The sequence below is a fragment of the Vanessa atalanta genome, chromosome 5, assembly GCF_905147765.1.
Source record: "Vanessa atalanta chromosome 5, ilVanAtal1.2, whole genome shotgun sequence".
NCBI classification, from domain to species: domain Eukaryota; kingdom Metazoa; phylum Arthropoda; class Insecta; order Lepidoptera; family Nymphalidae; genus Vanessa; species Vanessa atalanta.
This window is the reverse complement of record NC_061875.1, coordinates 79,858-102,923: the sequence shown is the minus strand read 5'-3', so window position 1 is coordinate 102,923 and position 23,066 is coordinate 79,858. Positions and strand designations below refer to the sequence as shown.

Here is a 23,066-nt window from a genome sequence, read left to right as displayed (position 1 = left end):
AGGTTAAATAGGGGATGAAAGTTTGTATGAAAATGAATATTTATTCAAAGTTATAAAAAAGTTATTCAGTATTTCGGCCAAATAGATATACCTACATACTGGTATTCTCGTTCCGGGACGAAGAGCGAGTGACTCGAGTGAATTAATAATGATGTTATTTGTAAAATTACGCTAGTGAGCGAAAAGGACCGAGAATAACAGGTCAAAAACTATCGACTTGATTGCAGGTGAATGCACGGATACATTCTTAGACTATCACATTATTCTTATTATTTTATCACATTATTTTTATTAGGCGAATGCTCGTCAGTCATTGAAGTAGCACTGTAATATAATGCTTCAAATTTAATCTTTGATTGGTACATCGCAGGGGATTGCCGTCGGTGAGGGGCCACCCTTAAGGGATGATTTTTTTTAAACGTTGTAATTACCGAGTATCTAATACAACAGATGCTTAAAACCCGATGAATAATCCGTATTCTAATCATCGACTTGTCTTTTAGATTGAGTTAAATGTTTTTTTTTTTTTATTTGTAGCGGGTAATGTGTTTTGGGAAATAAAACGAGGAAGCTTGTTTTAATGGCATATATTGTAAGTATCAAAACAAATGCCTTGGGTGCGAACAACTACAAAGTACCTACAAAGTATAGAGTGAGTGTCTAGTGTCTACTAGAGTATTAATTGTATATTCGAGTAATAAAGTATTATCTGAGCGTCTAATACAATAACAAAAAAATACTAAATTGATTATTTTGTGATTGATTGTAGTACCTAACCGAATCTAATTCCTCAAGAGTGCGTAGTAGCTGTAGGCACCTTTTAAGATCTGTAAAGAATGATACTTTAGAAATAAATAAAATTTCTAATAAAACGAAGAAACAAATTAAACCATTCTGAATATTTTACTGCGAGGAATCAAAACCGTTGATTTTGAAAACAAAAGGCGTTCTAATCTAAAACCAAACATATATATCAATATGGCAAATATATATCAAATTCTAGGCTTAATATACACAGGACCTCAAGTTTGACATCTGATCAGGAAAATAGATGACACTGCAGTGAGACACTAGCAGGGTGTTAATTTCGTAGTTTTATTATAGGTACTTACTGTTATAAATGTCGAAAGGGTCAGTTTATTGAATGGCCCCGCGCTGTACGCCTGGAATATTTTTAACTGCTCGGTTAGAATGAGAACATCCTTTCTTTGTTTTGACCCTATTACCCACCACTCGCTTTCGTAGGGTCCCATCATCACTTGGTTGCCCTAAAATATTATGAGCTCTTTATAAGTCTTGGTTTGTTATAAAAATAATGCTAATAAGAAAAACTAACACAAATGCCAGATTAATAATTTAAGTCAAAGTCAAAAATCTTTATTCAATGAATTGTAGAAGTGATTACACTAGCTTATTGATAGTCAAAAATCTACCACTGGTTCGGAAATTACAAAAATAACTTCCTATTCTTTATATTTAAGGTCATGACGTGATTTATTTGTAAGGGATTAAATAATTATTTTTGATAGAAACACTTAACCGCATTAATGATAATGTAATCAGTGGCATGAAGACAGTCTTGCCAGCGCTCGCCGTAGTCGACATCAGAATAGAAGCACCCATTGACATTTTTAAGGGTAGGTATATCGAGATTTTTCCTACTTGTGAAACGATTCTGATGAAACGATGGCTATTTTGGGACGACCAAGAATGGGGCTCAATACATGGGGTACAATATTTAATCATCACTTACGATGACTACTTCTATTAGTAGTAACTCTACTAAGTACCTGCGCTAAATGTATGATAATTATGTCTTCCTATAGTTACGTCTACAATTTAAATTTTAAGCATATTTTTTTACAATTATATGCGACTGCACTCAATTAACTTTAGAAGTCTTCCTCGTTGGACGTTTGCTGCAGCAGGTAGGGTACATAATGATGGATGAATTCAATATTTTTTTATCTGAATTTCTGTTATGTGTATATGCTATTATAAGTAATTTACTTACTTGTTCAAGAACATTGTTACTATGCCAACAAAACATAAATAGTTGTGCTATTCCGAAAACCAAGTATTGTGCCATCAACAGTTTCTGCGTTGTGTTGGTCGCTAACTGTAGAGAAAGAAACTTATTAAGAATTGAATTGAAGTTCATACAGAATATAACCTTATAATTTGTTTATGGATAGTGTTTTATTTCTAGTACAGTAATAAATACATGAAAGGTTTTGTATCGAAAGTTTAGTTTATTAATTAAAAATATGAAATAATTTTAAGAATATTTGTTACTAACGGTGAGCTGAAACGCACTCGCACAAAGCATAAACGAGCACATTACTACGTATAAAAACATTACCGGTGACAATAAAGAGTCAAATAATCTCGAATACCTGAAACAAAAAAAGTTAAAATCATTTAAATATAGTTTTTGTTTCGTTCAGGAAAGCGTAATAAATTGGGCGCCTTCTGCCGATCAACGGTCTCGGGATAGTTCGGGAAAAGTATCGATAAGATGTTAAGGTAAAAAGTTATTGAATATTTCTATAAAGCTTTCTGAATAGTGATAGCATTAATATATATAACCTCACCTTAAATTATTACTTATCGCGTGTAAACTGAACTGAACTAAAGTTACGTTACAGCTCTATACTTGTACGTAATTGTTTTAAATTTAATAAATGTTGTGTGTGATACGAATAATAATTCAATACATTAGCATTAATAATCTATCAAGACTTAATTTATGTTAAAGAACTTTGCCAATTGGATATTAGAAAGATAAAATTTTTAAACAATAAAATCATTATTGTCGTGAATATTGTCTGATGTTCTTTGTGTGTATAGTTTGTGTTTCTGTGTCTTTTGCTTGATATAGGTACACATTTCCTCTGTTAGGTGATTTTTTATCCGCGCTTAATAACATTATAATTACTGATTAAATTTTTCTTAAAATTTCATTTTGCACGTTTTATCTGGAAGAAATTATATATATGTATATAGGCTTCGAATAGGACATTGATTGAGTTGAGATTGTGTGTCGCTTGCTTGGATCGATCTTGTATCTTATATTAAGATATAACAACATTAGTTTCGACTCCTAGTATAAAGAAAATAATTACTATGAAGTTTACGAACAAGGTTTTAATTGAGATACAATTTGTTTTCATCTTCTCCAACTACTTTTCTGAATAACTACTGGATTGCACTATGGCCTATGCCGATGACACAAGGTGTAGAGATAAACTAACCTCGGATTTACAAATTCCATGTGTTTTGGTCTACTATATTATGTATTACATTTTACTTGTGGCAGGAGCTTGTGCAAAACCTACCCAGGTAGGTATCATTCACTCATCATATATTAAAGTTATCCTTGATATTTTTGTTCCAGTTTGAAGAGTGTGTGAGCCAGTGTACTAACAACAAGGGTTTCAAGGTTGGTGGCGTATTGGAGACGTAAGGAATGGTGAATATTTCTTGCAGAGACAATGTCTATAGGTAGTGGTGAACATTTACTTTCAGGTGACACATTTGTCCGTTCACCGAGCTATTTCATAAAACAAAAATAGTTCTTGATTAATATATATCATTCAATAAAACATAACTCTATTCCACTTTACTACTTATATCCACTTCAATTTTACTTCCAACTTTGCTATAGAAACTTTGACAAAATGAACATTAAAAATTACATTTTCTTATGAATACCTAGATCATGTCAATCCAATGTTGAAGTTGCTTATTCGTTTTTATTCCTCTCTTGATAGGAAACGCTGTACGGTGATGTTAATGAGATGTTTAGCTTCGTACCAATAACCCTCATCGAAATATTTATGTATTATAGAGAAGACAGATACAGCTTAATCCTGTTAGTCGTTTTAATATTATCTCGTCCCTTTGTATAATGCATATCTACGAGTACATCCTTACATGAAGTTTACAGTCATTGCTTTTCCCGAATGGAACGTCTCTGATGACATGATGATACAGTTTGTGGGACACATCTCGTGTGTTTAATGACATTACTCAGGCCATATATTTTTTAAGCTGTGTTCTCTATCGCATCATATGTTAAACAACGTTAGTATGACATTACTGAGAGTTCATGCCTTTGCCGTTTATAGGAGCTACTTGGTCTTGGGAGGTCAGATGTCATTTCATCATATGTTACTTTGATTGTCACAGTATTTACATTTTAATACCCAAGCATTCCAAATAGGTTTTGCTTTTTTTAGAATTTTTTTTGAAATATTTATTTAATTATAAATTCACTAGTATTTTAAATTATTTTTACCCGTTAGATAGTTTTCGTGTATAATTAGTTTGTAATGTATACTCAAAGCTGTTGGTAACTTTTGTGAAATCTCATATATAGTGCAGCAACTGTTATTCTGAACTAATTTAAATACTATTGTGTTCTTTATTAATTAGTTTTATGTCCATATACATTTAAGACTTAAATATGTGAAAGGGTAGTTTATTCGTTGGTAAAATTAAAAATGCTTCTATGATGCGCTTTTGCGTCTACAAAGTCATTCTGATTGATCTGCATGTATAACTATCTACATAAATTAATATAATTTTTCTATTAAAAGGACATTTTTTATATAATAATTTTAAAACAAAATTAAAATATTTATTCTCGAAAAACGAGTTAATGAAACATTAAAAGTAAATAGAATCTATGCGAGACCGATCATTTGTTATTTCTATGCCATTTCGTTAATCTTAGAAACTAAATATTATAAATTAATATTTGAGTAAAATACATTTAGCTCGTAAAAATAAACAATAGCTTTGACTGTTTCGTCTAGTGCAGACACTAAGGTTAACTAATAATAATAACTTTCTATGTTTCACTTACTTCATTAAATGTACATGCACGATATGCACGTCACGAAGCGCTCTTCTAGCTTGTTCGTCAGTAACACCCAAGCCATCGCAGCCAAACATTTTCTTGCATCTTTCACGCAACAGTTCCAGCTTGCCTCCAAAAAATACCATGGTCACCATTGCTATCGTATCGTACGCTGCCATAATCATAGCGCCATATGCACACATGACAATATGAAGACATACCATTACCCAAGAGCCAGGGAAACTGTATTTGTCAAAAGGTACCCAAGCGCTGAATATGTGCGGAAAAGGCTCGGTCCCGTTACTAATGGCATCGCGATAATTTGACGACGAGAGATACCTTATGAGAGGAGTTCCCGTTACACAGAAGAAGGTGCTCAATAAAAGGATCCAGTAAAATTTTATCAAGCGACGGCAGTATTTTGTATATGAGCTCAAAATGTGGCACATAGCCGTGTCGGAATCTTGACGTTCATTATTATCAGCTTCAGTTACGTAATCAATAACTTCTTTCCAACTTGACTGCCAAAAGACAAATGTGTTTGTTTTTACGATACATATAAAACTAACTATTGATACTTTCAGGTTTGTGATTACGAGATCCAAATCTGATCTTATCAAATACAGCTCCATGTATTGTGTAATAACAAAAACCGTTACTAATTCATGAATTATCACGCAAATAACTTTATTTATTTTGTTTTCGGGTAAAATTAGACCAATTCTTTTAAGAATCCAGTAATTTGGAGCAAGAAGTGGTCGCTGTGGATCTTTTAAGCTATCCAAAAATGATTGAATCATTTTAAGGTGTATTCTTTGTAACGCAAAGTACAAATAATCTCGGTAAAGAAGCAACACTTCATATATATAGTCTCCCCATGTTCACGTGTAGCCCTCACTTGCGAAGGAATATTATTTTCCATGAAACGTTGATAAATTTTTTTGATTGGTGCTGTCGTTATTATACATTTTTGATAGGAAAATGAATCAAAGTATACCTCTACTCCGTTTAAATATACAGCGAGAAAAAAATATCGTATTTGAGAGGATTTTTTAATTCGCCTGAAATTAAACTTAATTAATGTAATAATAGAAACTGATTTATATTTGTATAGATTTATTTATACATGATATAAGGAGAATGCGTACATCGCTTTAATTTAATTTATCAAATTTCGACCCTATCTACTTATTATATTCCTTAACGTGTACGACGAACACTTCAACAGACTGAACAATTGAATAAGATATTATCTTTATAATAATTGCTCAAAACGTTAAAAAATATTGGTTTAAACAGAAACATTATAACATAACAAGTAAAATAATACTGGTCTAAAGTGTCGATAATTTTACTACCAGGCAATCGACATCACTAAAACAATTTGAAGCGGCCGATAAAATGATATTTACCGTAACCCCTTAATTTATGTCTCTATTATGTTCGCTAAATGTGGGCGGTTCGGTCACACCATGCGGCTTCGACGGAATAAAAAAATAATGAAGCCATCACTCGATAATAGTAGAATATACGACGTGCAATAATTATCTGTTAAATAACGGACGAGACAGAATTATATCCTTACAATATTTGACACGCGGTGTCTGTTGTTGCAACTCAAAAATGTTTGATATGGAATTATAATTAAAATACTGTTTAGTTTTATATTTATTGGAATAAAAAAATATTAAATATAAACTGAAAATAAACGAATTAAAATTTAATGAGATCTTACATTTTTCAAGTTAAATAATTTACGTCATAACTCGACAATCTTATCAGTCTATACTAAGTACATATAATAAAATTGGAGCGTCGTTTGTAATATTAAAATAACAGCTTTTTACTAGATGCATATGTAGGTATGTAAATACACGGTATATATATATAATATACACGGTACATATACCAATTTCTTTTTTTCTATTTTTGTCTGTCTGTCTGCTTGTTCTGGCTAATCTTTGGAACGGCTGGACTGATTTTGCCAGTCGCGGGACGGGTAGTATAAAAATAAGTCTCGCGACCGAAATAAAAAATATCTTATATTGATACATAATATAAACCTAATAAAATATTTACTAACAATACTTTGACGATTATAAATGATAAAACAAATCGACTTCGTACATTTTTTAATGATTGACTGACATACAAAGTATGCCGAAACCGGAGGGTCAAACAGGTGTTATTTTGGACGGGAATTTCTGGTGTAACGTAAGAGTACTAAGAAATATTTTTAACATGCATCTCCTAAGATGGTTACACGAGAGGTGAAACTTTTTTCCAATGAGTCCAACCATAATTAATTTCATAATTAAAATATTTTTTATTTAAATTATCCTATTTCACTTTAAAAAACCATAATTACATAAATGCTGCTAAAATAAGGGTGATTATTCAATTAGAATAGCTTTTATAGACTTTTGCTATTGTAAACGATTTGTACAGTGTAAACTTTTGCGATGTTTGATAATGCACTCTCAATGATGACGCTGCTCTCGGAATAGAGAGTCTGCTTCATCGGTTGTCATTATAATAGTATAGAATTACGAGGCCAATCTTATATTTATGCCCTTTCTAATATTTTCATGTCATGCGAGAAATATTATTTAAAAGAGTACACTTAATTTAGCCATTTTATTAATAGGTACATGAAACTAAAATTAATTGGCGATGCATCCTGATGATTTAAGAACTTTATAGTCAAAATCAAAGTCAAAAATCTTTATTCAATATAGAAGTGTTTACACTTGCTTATTGATTGTCAAAAATCTACCACCGGTTCGGAATTTAGCACCTCGGACTTGAGAAGAACCGGCGAAAGAAACTCAGCGGGATATATATCTTTTTTTTTTTTAACCATTTTTCATGTACAATGATGATTATATTTTAGTTATTTGAAACAGCCTGGAGGCGATCATTTCATTCCCAAGGTGTGCAGTCAACTAAAAAGTCATGTAATATCCTTTAGCACACAATCGCTCTTTAACGATTCTTTTGAATTTTATAATTGAATAATTTTGAACGTTTTCTGGGTTCCTGTTGTAAAAACGTATACATTGCCCCAAAAAAGAGTTACTAACCCTGTGTAATCGGGTACTTGGAGTAACAAGTTTATTCTTGTTCCTAGTGTTAATAGAATGTACGTATATGTATGTATAGTCAAAGATAATAGTGTTTTTTTTTAAATACATGTATGTAAAAAATCATGGCGCAGTACATACATATGTATCAGGGAAGGTAAAGGCTTAAATAAAGGACAAATCTGCCAAATTAGTTAAAAAGTAGTCAATTTCCAATTAATATCTTTGATTAGAAGACATTGTTCGAAATTAATATGTTCTCACAGAGACTTCATATTTAATTCATAACTAAACGATTGTGTCGGTATGCAAGTGAAACGAATTTTATATTTTCGAATAATTGTTAAATATTTGGTTTATAGGTAGTTGCAGATCACCCACATATAAAGTTTTGTAGATTAAATAGGTACATATTATCGCACTTCACGTAGTTAAACCTATGATCAAATATGCGTCAAGGCGAAATCTAAAAATCCAAATATACTTCATTCAAGTAGGCTTTTACAAGGACTTTTGAATTGTTATTTTACATACTATATTAAGTAAAGCACCATTTCGGAATGTAAATATTTAGCTAGGTTTTTTTTTTTAACAAATGATTTGAATTTAAGAATCGGCTATGTTAAAAATATCTGCGTAATTTTATTATAGAAACGAGTACTTTGCACAAGAAGGATTTTTTTCGATGGTATGGGCACCCAATATAATAAATATGTAGTGGAATTCAATTACATAACTCAAAGTCAAAAACTTTTTTTCAATATTTGCATTGCACATTATTGATTAATTACCAAAAAAATACATCGGTTCAAAAAGAAATACTTCTGACCTGAGATTTACAGAGCAATTAATCATATTTCTATTTGAAACAACCTATCATAAAAAATAATTTTATAATATCCTTTAGCATACAATCGAACCACGCCATTTTTGAAATTTGATAATTAAACATTTTAAAACGTTTTCTGGGATTCTATAATTAAAAGTTTTTAATTATTGTCTAACAAAAAAATATCGTAATTAGCTTATGCTTGTTTTTGGTACCAATAGTCACTCCTTCATATAAAATACATATTAGATCTCTTTAAATTATTCCACTTTATAGTGTACTATTTATAAGAGATTTTACATTATTAGTGAGTTTTATCGTGACTAAAAAAAACTCTTGTTTCCGGCTTTGGGACTACTGACTTATTAACAGGATTTCATGACAACTGAATCATTCTGTCTCTAGTTGAGATGAACCAGACTGGGGAATATTTATGAAGATAGTGGTATTGCAAACCGCGTAAAACCACGACGAAATTCTACTGAATCCTGGCTTACCTTCCCTATTTTGGACGATCTACCTTGCCTACAGGTTATTTATTATTATGTCTTATCTACAAAAAAATAACTGACGAAGCCGTAAATTAACTTTAGAATAGACTCAAAACACTGTAATTGGTGCCGTTATTGTCAACCTAAAAAAGGAAGTTAAACGTCAATGTCAAATCATGTTTGCTTGTATGTTGTAATTCAAAATAAAAAATAGTTTGCATTTTCCCAAGAATATACAATCACTAGTTTTCTCGACCACACCGATATTATTATTTCTTTATTTGGTGTGCACCTTCTTGGTGACTCATTGTGTTTTAGTGGCTGGATAAAAGTGTATAAACAAAAAAATGTACCGAATTTATAAAATTTCATAGAAATTTGTTTTAATTTAAAAGGCTTCTTTAGCTTAACGTGTTACAACAACATTAAATCATGGTGTGCTGCGCTGTCGCTATGTGCAAAAACACATCAACAAAAATATCTAAGAATAAAGATGGGATTACATTTCACAGGTTTCTGATAATATATCTTGTTTATATTTTTATATTTGTAACTTTACAACTTTTCATTTTGGACTAATTTTCTTGAGAATAATAGTAATCCTACAAAGTAAAGTAAACATAATAGTAATCAGCCTAAAGTCAACATAAAAGTAATCGGCTATAGTTAAGAATATAAAACCTCTCTAATAGATTTCCTCGTGATCCTGATCGACGATGCTTGTGGGAGATAGCTGTGAACCGTGAGGATGAATGGTCAGCTTCAGCATTTAGTGCAGTGTGTTCTGAACATTTCGATATAAAGGATTTCTACATAACAGAGGGTGGGTTGCGCCGCCTATCTATAGATGCTATCCCGTGTATAAATATTTCTGTAAGTCAAGATTTAATTTTTAACTATCTAAAGTAGAAAGTTAATAAAAAAATAGCAATCTGAATTGACATCAAGCACTTGGAAATGTTTTAAAATTGTTATTGATAAGATGAATGAAATGTAAAGCTATCACTGGTATAGAATGCAGATTATACCAAAAATGACCTCTAAGAAACTCTCAACTATTTTTTATCTTTCAGACAATAAGCTGAAGTTACAAATTGAATTAAATTATAATCATTATTATTGTAAGTCAGTAAAGTGTGTGTGGGTGTCAATGTCTCTTTGAAACTGTCTCCTGAATCTTAAATTAATATTTTTGTTACTAATTACTCTGAATTAAACCTCGACTGCAATATTGCTTACAGGCTTGTCAAATACCCAAGCCAACTTTTTCAAATCTTCCAATTGATGTGAAGCCTTCGGACTCAGATGAAGTCATGAAATTAAAATTTAAAGTAAACAGACTTGAAATTATAGCTGAGAACAGAAAACGTAGATTACATATGATGTGGCAAGGCCGAAGGAGACTCAGGAAAAAACTTGAAAGAATGAAGCGTATAATTAAGCATCTTATCAGATATAAGGAAGACAAGCTCTCGGAAAACAAGTAAATAACAAGTATATGGATGAGCCTTCTCTCTCTTTCTGATTATTCCTTTTACACATGACACGGGATGTACTCTTATGGACAAAAGTTTATGTTTTACTTTGTCTCTTAAAGGAGTTTGCAAATTGTTTTTAATACTTCTTAATATATATAGTTTTGTTTAATTGCTAAAGAAAAAAAAATACAGGAAAGGGATAATTAAAGAGACATGGTGATGTTTTTTATATATATTTATATTACCTAACTGTATAAATGTGTGTAATGTAAATAAATATTAATTTATTATAAAAAAAATCCTTCTTAAAATATTAAGAAAAAATATACTTAAAGGTTTTATTTTGTACATAATTGTATCAATAGTTATATTACAACGTGAAGGACTTAACAATGAACTGCAGTTCACCTCACCTCCCTATTATAATGAAATAGTTTCATAGTTCACATAAAATTTTCAATTTTCTACAGTGGTAACAATTCCTCAACGAAATCGAAATCCAACGAAGACTGACTTTATTGTATCATATTACAATGTGTATTATAAGTTCCTAAACTTTTATAATTGAAATCTAAATAGCATTAAAATATCAATAAATAATTTAAAATAAATTTACTTATATATTTTAAAACTTTCATTTTGTTTATTGTATCGAAATTAAAAAGTAACATCAAAGTAATTCAATAATTATGCATTAGAAACGTATGATCATAATATACTCATAGCGGTGCAGGCTTGAGGCTGGCGCTGCAGCGACCATTGAAGGCTTGCGCCCGCGCATTAGTGGGGGATGACTCCCACCAATGAATGCGCTAGTACCTTCGCTAGTGCGGCGAGACGTTGTCGTGTGTCGCGCGTTCCGAATTTGAATTTAAAGTCGATCGAAAAACATTCCGTTCTAAACTCGTGCTCGAAATATTTTTAATCGATATACTGTCGCGAAATATTTGTGCATGTGTCTGTCGAAGCTTGTGAGGGCATAGATATACGCGAGTGAGTGTTTTCTAAACAATGTTGATGTCTACCACGTATGTCATTGAAGGAAACGCGTAGCAAGTTGCAATCGGCGAAAATGTGACTGTTAGGTCGGATCATACGTGTTATCGACTAGTGATTGAAAAATGGCCCTTACAGACGTCAGCATACTAGTTACCGATGCTTAGCACAATGCGGGAGTTTATAAGGATCACCTTGGTGTGTGTGTGCGCTTTTCTTTTGGCCGTGCATGATGGGAGATGTGAGGATGACAGTGGATCCTCTGAGGTGACGGTGGAGTCAGAAGCAGCGGGAGCTAAGGCCGAGGACCAGAGCGAGAGGAAGGAAGGCAAAAGTTTTATACCAGGTGAGTTCAATGAATACAAATCCAAGAGGGAATGGATGGGGTTTATTCTGCCACACTGTCTAGTGCCGCACAATGCAGGCTGTTGAAAAAGCATGTCATAGAATATCATTCGGGTTGTAAGTTTCTTCACAGTTTTTTATCATCGCCGAGTTCAACGTGTATTTTTTACACAAAACATGAAAACACACTTCCTAGTCTTGAACCCACGGTCTTCGGTAAAGACGTGCGTTGATCTATCCACTGCGCAATCTTTTCAATAATAACTTATAGCTCTCGAGCGCCAAATATGTACACTGATTATTTAATTGCGTGAGTTCTTTTAATGAGGTGTCAAGTGATGATTGTATTCGAGTAGGTTGACAATTCGGAGAGCGATTTCAAGGTAATTATATTTTACTGATGTCATGATACGTAGTCGGCGATCTACATTGGTGGACCAATACGATATAGTACGATGTGTTCCACCTGGGAATGCTCCCATAGTCAGGGATAAAAGTGCTATTAGCCAAGTTTCTGGATCCAGCTGAATCCAGCTCACACTGCGCGCTGCTCTGATATGCAATATTAATGAAATTAGTTGCACTTGATTGACAGGTAATTGATGTGGTTCCATCTCGTCGGTCACATTTTTCTGCAATATAATATGTTTTTCATTAATAAATTTGCTTCAGTGAAACTTAAGACGTTCTATTTTTTCCATCATCTGTAAATAATGTGCTATTACGTACAAATAAGTCCCAAAACATATTTTTCTTGCGATGTTACGAACGTATCGGTACATTAAGTTATTCGTGATTGCATTCGAATGAGCGGTCATTACTTAATAATAGCGACTTTGTTATAAAATTAAAACAACAGTCGATATTATCGAATACTTAGTTGTTATTATTTATTAATTTAGTTTTTAGGTAATTTCAATATTACTACGTATTCCTTACGTTTCCTAAATTCATTAAAATATTAAAATTGTGTCCGTAGTTTATTTCTTATAGTTATGTAAAAGTTCAACTACGTTTTAGAAAAATAAAAAATAAAATAATTTGAATGATTTATTTACATCGGTTCACCGAGAAAAACAACAAAGGTATTTTCCGCAGTTTAAAGTCCTCCGAAATCGTCAAACTGCGTGTTATTCTCCTGTTTCAATGGATCTTCACAAAACTATAAAATATTAGTCAGTCGAAAAAACATACACCCACGCCTACACATGGCGACTTTGTTTATCATTCCTAGAGGTGATTATTTGCGTACTTTGTATATGTACTGTGTAGTACTGTGTTGAAGTTGTCGTAGCGATGAGTTTTAGTGAGAGCATGAAGGAGATTTATAAATGACAAAATATATTTTTTATCGATTTATTCATAAAATTAAGGTTAAATTATAATTCAGATGAAGATAATTTAGATAATACAATCATCAATGGCATTGTGCAGTCGACAAGTTCTAATATAAACGTTTTAAATTTGAAATGAAGACAAATTAAGCGGAATGATTCGCAACTTTCGTTATTTCAAGTAATCTGACATCGACTTTCACTAATCGTACATTATTTGCTAAAGAAATAAAGCGAAGTGGGCATGTGCGATAATTAAAACTGGTATTAGTAGCTGGAAGTGGAAATATACGTTTTTCAACTGTGAAACTCCGAGCACCGACCTTAGTTGAGTTACGCGTTGCTTGCGTAACCACTGGTAGCCGTGTGTGTGGGAACATTAGCATTACAAAGCCGGTAACGCACTTGCGTGCCACCACGAACAATGCACGCCTATTTTACGACGCCATTAAACATGAACCTTAGGCTAATTGAAACAAAGCCTATTTTTATATTTTATATTTAGAATGTAATGGAATATTAGTTGACTAAAATGCATGCGTAGTCGAGCGTGTAAAATATGGAATAGGAATGTTGTCAACTTTCTGGTGCATGAACTGGGCGAGCCAGATTTTACAGTAACTAGAATTGTTAGGTTAGCTTACTAGGAAGAAGCCCTTCTGCAGTTGTCGGTCGTGTAAAATTGTGCGTATTTATATCTGGTGTATATTGTATGACTGAATTAGTTCTTAAGTTGCAATGTACAACGATCACAGTTTTCCTATTTTTATCGCGAGTTGCGCTGTTTATAAAAAGAGCATTCGACTTACATTGCAGTATCGTAGTTTTTCCGCGGATACCTTTCATATTCCATTGTTATGTGGAATTCATTTACATCATTTTTGCCTGCATGTCGTAACTACCCTCATTTATTATGTTCTGCGGTTTGCGGTATGAGAGGCGTTTCGCGTTATTGTGTTCAAGATCAATGCAATTGTAATGCGTTTTGGCCACAGATGTTTTCAGTATTTAAAATTATATTTTAGGCAAATAATTATTATGTTTCACCGAAATCGCCGTTGAAGTTCTCGTTAAAGCTAACAAATATAGTTTTTAATAAATACACTTTTTGCAAATAACATTCGTGTTTTTTACACGCTGTATAATTATAAGCCTCACTTGTAACTATCAAAGCCAGTATGTTAACTAGTCCAGGAAGTAGAGTTAAACCTATTTATAATTATCGATGTAAATCTATGCAAGTATTTTTTATACAGTAGTCAGGCTGACGTGTAAATAGGCCACCTGAGGTAAGTGGTTATCACCGCTCATAGGTATTGGCGTTGTTAGAAAAATAAAACATTCCTTACACCGCCAATGCGCACCATTCTTGGAACTAAGATGTTACGTTCCTTGTGCCTGTAGTTACACTGGCTCACTCACCCTCAACCTCAGGCAGGCGTGCACTTAGCCCAACCACGAAGTAAAGCAATTAGAAATTTAGAATTTGTGTGATGATACAATATTGTGTATTGCACTGACCCGCCTTTGGTAGTTTATCATTTATTCTCTATTCACGTAGATTGTAGGTAAAAGCGCGTAAGATCGTCTATTACAGGATTAAATTGTATATAAATCTACCAGAAATGTAGATTTTTCCGACAAAAACCTTCGCTTAAAATACCTCAATAATCCATGATACATTAATATTTAATAAATATGTTTGAGGCTGCTAAACCAACAAGTATTACTGAGCTATTCATGGCAGTAAAACCCTCGAGTTTAAGCTCATTAACTTCGCACTGATGAGTCCCATACGTTACAGTGACACGCTACTCGTGTTTTCGTTTTTAAAACGTACTTATAATTTATTCAAGTTGTAATCGTTTATCTAAAATATCTCTTTCTGATTATCCATATAAACTGCGCATTATTTTTTTAAACTACAGAAAAATAAAAATGTTGTCATCAATGGAAACCTTGGTCACCTGAGCCATTGTATTATTTACTTTGGGAGTTTCGTAAGCGTTCATCAGTCAGTCATTGTTGTATGATGTTTCATGAAAAGGGAATAACCTTGGAACGTCAACTCTTTGAACATTCGTTCCATAGACCGAAGAAAGTATCGCTTACAATTAACGGTATTGTTTAATTAATGGGATTATTTAATTGCATCACTAAATGTAAAACGCATGTAATTAATAAAGCAATTATTTAAATTCACAGCAATAATTGTTAAATGTTCCGATATTAAATTGTCATTTAACACAATAGTTAGCTTGGCGCATATATATATATATATATATTGATTTTTAATGTTTTTTGGTGTCACTGGCTCCACCAAAATACATTAAATATATATTACATTGTGTCTTTGGGATAGGAAACTAGTATATTTATTTTGTGACGGACTTCAGGGATATTCTGTGCCTACTGTTGATGGCAAATTAAATCAAACATTGTGTTTATGTCATTGTATTGCATATAATAATTTGAAAAAGTATTATATATTCGTTTTTTAGCATTTAGCATTAGCAGCCCGTAAATGTCCCACTGCTGGGATAAAGGCCTCCTCTCCCTTTGAGGAGAAGGTTTGGAGCATATTCCACCACGCTGCTCCAATGCGAGTTGGCGGAATACACATGTGGCAGAATTTCGTTGAAATTAGACACATGCAGGTTTCCTCACGATGTTTTCCTTCACCGCCGAGCACGAGATGAATTATAAACACAAATTAAGCACATGAAAATTCAGTGGTGCCTGCCTGGGTTTGAACCCGAAATCATCGGTTAAGATGCACGCGTTCTAACCACTGGGCCATCTCGGCTCTATATATTCGTAAATATCCTCAATTAGAAAAACACAGACATTAATGTATAGATATTAGTACGTAATATACAAAAGGTATCACTTGAACGTCTACCTAGATACATTATATTGTTCTCAAAATAAGTTTTAAAAGTTAGTTGTTTTTGAACACAGAGTAACCATTACATATTATTACATATAAAACTTAATTAATATTTTTAAAAAACCTTCTAAAATGTATGTTTATGACTATAGCAGATTCATTGAAACCGGTATCTATGCTGAGATCCAATGAAGAGCTGCGTTTCCTGCTGATGCTAGATGATGATGCAGCATCAGGAGACATGTTTTGTTAAAGAAAATGAATGAACCTGACCATGTTTTATTTATTTATAGCACTACCAACAAATGTAACAATATTCAACACTCACGAACAAGTCAACTTTCAAACGAAAAAATCAATCAAAATCAATTCATCCGTTTAGGATCTACGATACAGACACATCCATCGGGTCCTAAGTTAATTAATTAAAGTCACGTTGTAGGTATACTAATATGTTTTTTTACAATAAGTATATAATATTTAAAAAATATTGAACTGAAGCACAGAACAAGTTCTCGGTATTCCTATTTAAAAAGATAAATAATTAAAAACGAATCTTTAGATTTGAAAGGTAACTTTACACTTAAACCGACGTCCGACATCTACAAGAGCATCATCTGTTGGCCGGGATCCGTGATTCATGAAGAATCATAATCAAGTTTTTGTAACATTCCCCGTAACAAACAGACAATGAAAATATTATCATGTCCCGTCGTGCCGCGAACGTGCCGACAATTTTGATAATATAGCACTTTTATTGTACATAAGTGCTCGCAAATTTTATCATCAACAAAATATAATTACAAACTAAATCTTAAATTATGGTAAAATCTGCATGCAAAGTAAAATACCCGTGAATGTCTTATCTCTGGCCAAAGGACTTTTTTCTTCATTAGGAGAAGATTTGGAACTTTTACAACCAAGCTGCTTCAATGAAGAGTGGCGTATAAATGGGCTATAATGCTATCCAACATATGCAGGTCCCTCATGGTGTCTGCTTTCACTACTAAGCAAGAGAAACAACAAAAGCACATGATATGACTGAGATGTGCTTTTAGCCTCGCTAATATCGCATCTGAAAATATTATTAATTTATGCAGGACAAAAGTACAGTGTAAACGTCATTTGTTTCAAACTGTTCAATATTAGCATAATAGAAAAGGATATCAACAAATTAAAGTAAGAAATCTTGATTTGGACGGAGTCCAGTGGATTGTTAGTAACAATGACTGTTGTCTCGTATTTAGGACTGAGACGCATCGAGCAGTTCAATAGATATATAGTTACTCGTGGCTAAAGAGGCCGTTTATATCATGTATTTCAATTAGGTGATTTTTATTCTAATGCGCAATACATTTTATAGTCTATGCGCGATAAAATTGATTTGCAAGATGCATCTGTTGCAAGACATTCCGATAATTTTTTATTGACTAATCCGAAGTGATGTTGCGTCGTAGTTTACATTTCAGCTGCAAATAGTGCATATAATATGAACACTAGTAACTGTTTATATAGTTTGTTTCGTATAGTATTTGCCTTTGAACTAGTGCGACGTAATTTCGTAATTGATAACAATTGTCTTATCAATAATAATAATGGTCGATTGTGTGTCGACCGTGACTGAACCTGTGAATTCGCCCTAAAAATTCAAAGGCCAGTGAAAACGTTCACATGAGCGTGCGCCCGCGCCGGTCCTTATTGTTTCGCAGAGGAAATGCCGTTTCCATTGTTTTCTGCGATTGCTGAGATTGCAGCTAAATGTTTTCTGTTAATAAGCTACTGTTGGTAATTAAAGTCATTCGTTTTGCATGTACAATGTCCACGTACAGTGCGAGTATTCTTTTGCAGATATTCTTTAAATTTTAGAAAAATATAGTGTTAACACTAGGTTTAGTTAAGGTTAAGTTTGTATAAATCTGTGTCAAATTCTGTGAAAGCGTCGTGTTTCGGTCAAACAGATTCTGAGATTCTTAATGCAAATATTCATAATATTTATCGTATAAATACCGTATTATAATCTAACTGTTTTATTAATTCTGGTAGCTCTGTTCTTTTCACTCGTTTTTGTGACCACAACGTCAAACGATGTAACTTATACCCTGACTCAACTATATATGCTTATCTTGGGCAACGAATAAATAAGGAATACAGCTAGTGTATTTCGTATTTTGCACGTCAAGATAACATCTTACGCTTAAAATAATATCTACAGCAGAAAGGAACTCACTACTTTCAGATTTCTCAATATAATTTTCCCCTTTCATCTCAAATCGAAGCATTGTTATGTAACACTAACATCTGGTTTCAACTTTCTCCGAAGGTTGCTTACGTTACCTTCCATACCTAATACTCTGAATATGTAAACGTTTGTTTCAATCTGTTTGTATCGACTTTTTATTTGATCGTAATCACTTCCGCATGAACATTTAATCTAGTTTTATAAATATTACCTATAATATGTTTATAACCTTATGTATAACGATAAACAGATGATTTATGTATGAAAAGATACAAGTAACGTTCCGCTGGGCGCGCTCCGGCGCCCGCGCTTGCGTTGCGTAAAGACAACGACAGGCCAAATGAAATCTTATTGCAACGGAATATGGACTATCTATATTGGAGTTTGTCTCGTATTATGAGCAGCGGTTATATTATGAACATACGCTTTTGCAATTAGTGAGGTTTCGATTACGATCCGCGTATAGTTATTTGGTAATATCCTCTTAATAAGTCCCTGAGTAAAGAGAGCGGTTAGATCGACCCTCGACGCGATCTACATCGTTTACCGCTAACGAGAAATTATAATTCAGCGTTATTATGAAATATTACCGAAGCATGTTAAGCCGAGCAGTTTTTTAAATAATGTCGTTTTATTAGTAATATTCCTAAATTATAACTAAATTTGATTTGAAGCAAGAGCATCTTGGTTGAGAAGAAGTATGGACTGAATACTTATTATTCTAGACGGCCATACACACCACATGCCTCTGTATGCGATTTTATTATATAAATAGTTTTCAGCATTGTCCGCCCCCACCGCACCTTACCTTGGACTTATTGTCTTCAAAATGTGGGCGATGAACTTGAACATCAAGTGCTAGCTCAACATGCTCGTACATCGCACACCGTACATTAAGGCCTCGTGTTACAATTCACTGTGAGAAGTTTAAATACAACAATTGACAATTACATGTCATTGACAACGATACATATTAGTATTTCAAAACGAAACTAGTTTTTAATGTATGCCGTGTATTATATGCATATAATACTATTTGGAGCAAGATCAGAACTAAATAATTGTAAGTAAATGAGAAATAGAGCATCGTATAGTAGTGGAGCTTCCATCGTCACATAATTATGGCCACCTGGAATAGAAAGACTTGGCGACGGCATGAGATGCCAAGAGATGCCACGACCCCGACGATTTGCTCTTACAATCAAATTAAATGAAATACAATGTTTCGAATGTCAAAATGACTTGAGTATTTTTCTCAGCATCATATCCACAGAACTAAATTTTACTTAAATATGTTTTGATAAGATTATTTTGACAGTGTTGTTTTGCTTTTGATCTTTTATACTTGGTTTGTTTCTTTTAAATCCTCTGCAGGTCGTACTGTGACGCTCCCACGACTCCGCCGTTACGTGTTTACGTCTTTCAAGAAGCGGGGTTCGTGTAGCCGTTAGCACTAAAACGAATACTATTAAATGCTCAAAAAAAAAGACGCATCGAGTAGTTAAAATATCGAAAACAAAACGATAAAAACTTTATTGTTTTTCAACCTTGAGTATTGGTATCTGGTGAATATGAATGAAAACATCGTAAAACGTGTTCGACGAAGGTGATCTCCTTGTGTCATAATATCAAATAATATTTACTACTATACTTAATATACTTTCTTTTTTATTTTCGTCGACACATAAATTTATTTATAGTAAAATGGTTGAGTAAGTACCAGATAATTTTATACATATTCGTTAATTCAATAATAATAAACATCGAGTGCCTCATTAGTCTAGCGTCGAGCTGGAACACAGGTCCCAGGTCCGACCTTATGATGGGGAAATAAAACTCATGAGGCTGTTGTGTCAAGAAATGGTAGTCCGGGTAACATAAAAAAGCGTAGATATAGCACTCCATGACGTTTTTTTGTTTTGCATTCTTTACAGTAGCAGAGTTGAGCGGTCGCGACGGGCTCAGAAGAACCAAAACAATAAACCACCCTATTTTAAAAATATAAAATCAACAATTAATTCGTATTTTGAAAAGTATTTTCCATAAAACTTTTGTAAAAAAGACATAATGCGACTAATTAGGAATAAATTGTAATTTATCGTTTTCTTATTAATCGTGTTATAATTCCAAGGTCAATAATAAAACTATTTTACGGCAATAAAAGTCGCGGCTGTATAATCTATGCGCGTTTCATTTCAATTCGTAAAGGTCAACGGAAAAGCCGTCGGTCGAACCATCATCTGAGGACAGAAGTAACGAGGAAGATATAGAAACTTACCATAACTCAATTAAATCAAGACGAATATTTTTACCAATTGATATTTTTATATATTCATTTTTATAAGAATTATTTATAAAAATTGGTAGGTATAATCATCTGTCTGCTTAGAACGCTGCATGAAGGCTAAAAGCGTTTCCTCGCTGAATCGTAATTCCAATTCTCTAAATGAAAAATTAAGTAGCCGTCTTTTCACAATTAATGAAGTTCTGGGCTCAAGTGTTTTAACTTGAAACAACAAAACATATTATTTGAAACTAGAGGTGAATATTTGCAGCGCCTAGCCTGTTGCTGCTGTATTGTCTGCTGCAGCTCCCGCCCTTACATATAGTATTAGACTTATCACCAATACGACTTATTACAAACGTTTCAAACAATTGTTATACAATAAATAGAATTATACACACACACATCAGCCCGCATTCGTCCACTGCTGGACATAGGCCTCTCCAAATGCACGCCACTGTGGTCTTTCTTCGGCAACTCGCATCCAGCTCCTGCCAGCCGTCTTGCGCAAATCGTCACTCCACCGAGCCTGAGGACGTCCTACACTACGTTTGCCGAGACGCGGTCTCCACTCTAGAACACGTTTTCCCCAACGGTTATCGGTTCTACGACAAATATGGCCAGCCCACTGCCACTTCAGCTTACTAATCCGGTGGGCTATGTCGATGACCTTGGTTCTCTGACGGATCACCTCATTTCTGATGCGATCCCTCAGAGATACTCCGAGCATAGCCCTTTCCATAGCACGCTGAGCGACTTTAACCCGGTGAACCAGCTTTGTCGTGAGTGTCCACGTTTCGGCTCCGTATGTCATGACGGGTAGGACGCACTGGTTGAAGACTTTCGTCTTAAGGCACTGTGGGATCGACGATGTGAAGATTCGTCGTAACTTCCCAAATGCTGCCCAACCTAGCTGAATTCTTCTATTCAACTCGTCCTCAAAGTTGTTTCTACCTAATCGCAATGTCTGCCCGAGGTAGACATATTTTTGAACAACTTCGAGGACGGTACCGTGTATCGCAATCGGTTCCGGTAGAACATGTTCATTGAACATGACCTTGGTTTTATCCAAGTTCATCCGTAGGCCGATGCGCATAGAAGAATCAGCCAGCTCATTCAGCATCTGTTGTAGGTCCTGCAGCGTTTCTGCCATGATGATGATGTCATCTGCGAATCTCAAGTGAGAGATGTACTCGCCATTGATGTTGATGCCACGCCCTTTCCAGTTCAGCGTCTTGAACATGTCCTCCATTGCATTAGTGAACAATTTGGGGGAAATAACGTCCTCTTGTCTCACTCCTCGATGCAATGGTATGGGATTCGTTTGCCGACTCTGTACTTGGACGGACATGGTGGCGGCCTTGTAGAGACATCTCATCACTTGGATGTATCGCCAATCAACTTGGCAACGCTGCAGGGACTCCAGAACAGCCCAGATTTCAACCGAGTCAAAGGCCTTCTCATAGTCCACGAATGCGAGACACAGGGGCCGATTATACTCATGGGACTTCTGTATAATCTGCCGCACTGTGTGGATGTGGTCTATGGTGCCGTATCCGCTCCGAAATCCGGCCTGTTCCGGGGGTTGGAATTCGTCGAATCTTCGCGCAAGACGGTTCGTGATCACTCTTGAAAACAGCTTATAGATGTGGCTCATTAGGGATATGGGTCGATAGTTCTTCAGCAGGGTCTTGTCTCCCTTTTTGAAGAACAGGACGACCACACTCCTACTCCACGCCTCCGGAGTTCTCCCTTCGAAGAGGACAGAGTTATAAAGCTTCTGGAGCTCCCTCAGTACGGGTTTACCTCCTGCTTTCAATAGCTCTGTTGTAACGCCGTCCTCTCCTGGGGCTTTTCCATTTTTAAGCTGTTTAAGAGCAATCTCGATTTCGCCAATACTGACTTCTGGCAGGTCTTCGGTGAAATGGCGTGTTAATGTAGCTCTAGCATCCTCATTTTCGGGATCAGGTCGAGATGCATGCGATGCGTATAACCGGCCGTAGAAGTCCTCTACTTCCGAAAGAACTGCCGGCTTGGAAGAAACGACTTCTCCACTTGCTGTGGTCAACTTCGTCAGGTGGCTTCTTCCAAGAGATTGTACGAACACCTTAGACCCCCGATTCTGCTCGATGGCTCTTTCAATCGTAAGAGTATTGGAGCACCGGAGGTCGTGTCGTACGCGCTTGCTGATCTCTTGGTTTAGTTGCCGTTTCTCGGACGAAGTGACAGGTGG

General features: G+C 34.4%; 3 protein-coding genes across 3 annotated transcripts in view; 2 read left to right on the top strand and 1 right to left on the bottom strand.

Annotated features, from left to right (window-relative positions):
- Positions 1-619: 619 nt before the first annotated feature.
- LOC125064130 (odorant receptor 49b-like) lies at positions 620-5,673 on the bottom strand. Its single transcript, XM_047670943.1, has 5 exons — positions 4,871-5,673; positions 2,300-2,396; positions 2,015-2,119; positions 1,113-1,268; positions 620-827 (listed from the first exon to the last, which is right to left on the bottom strand). Exons 1-5 carry the CDS (start codon positions 5,662-5,664, stop codon positions 783-785), a joined length of 1,197 nt encoding a protein of 398 aa, XP_047526899.1. The 5' UTR covers positions 5,665-5,673; the 3' UTR covers positions 620-782.
- Positions 5,674-9,452: 3,779 nt separating this feature from the next.
- LOC125064231 (THAP domain-containing protein 2-like) lies at positions 9,453-11,319 on the top strand. The gene is made up of 3 exons (XM_047671177.1): positions 9,453-9,779; positions 9,960-10,140; positions 10,509-11,319. Exons 1-3 carry the CDS (start codon positions 9,700-9,702, stop codon positions 10,752-10,754), a joined length of 507 nt encoding a protein of 168 aa, XP_047527133.1. The 5' UTR covers positions 9,453-9,699; the 3' UTR covers positions 10,755-11,319.
- A 259-nt stretch (positions 11,320-11,578) lies between these two features.
- The window catches only part of LOC125063961 (RGS domain-containing serine/threonine-protein kinase A-like), a 79,057-nt gene continuing 67,569 nt past the window's right edge, over positions 11,579-23,066 (top strand). Inside the window, exon 1 of the mRNA XM_047670697.1 lies at positions 11,579-12,087. Within this exon, the coding sequence (XP_047526653.1) occupies positions 11,901-12,087 (187 nt within the window). The 5' untranslated portion in view covers positions 11,579-11,900. The remainder of the gene's footprint in view (positions 12,088-23,066) is intronic.

Excerpts from the sequence above, each read along its gene's own strand:
- LOC125064130 (XM_047670943.1), bottom strand. The coding sequence starts at position 5,664 with ATGATTCAATCATTTTTGGATAGCTTAAAAGATCCACAGCGACCACTT. Across the intron at positions 1,269-2,014 it reads GTAACAATGTTCTTGAACAA|GGCAACCAAGTGATGATGGG; the intron begins GTAAGTAAATTA and ends ATAATATTTTAG. Across the intron at positions 828-1,112 it reads CCCTTTCGACATTTATAACA|ATCTTAAAAGGTGCCTACAG; the intron begins GTAAGTACCTAT and ends CATTCTTTACAG.
- LOC125064231 (XM_047671177.1), top strand. The coding sequence starts at position 9,700 with ATGGTGTGCTGCGCTGTCGCTATGTGCAAAAACACATCAACAAAAATA. Across the intron at positions 9,780-9,959 it reads GATGGGATTACATTTCACAG|ATTTCCTCGTGATCCTGATC; the intron begins GTTTCTGATAAT and ends CCTCTCTAATAG. Across the intron at positions 10,141-10,508 it reads TCCCGTGTATAAATATTTCT|GCTTGTCAAATACCCAAGCC; the intron begins GTAAGTCAAGAT and ends TATTGCTTACAG.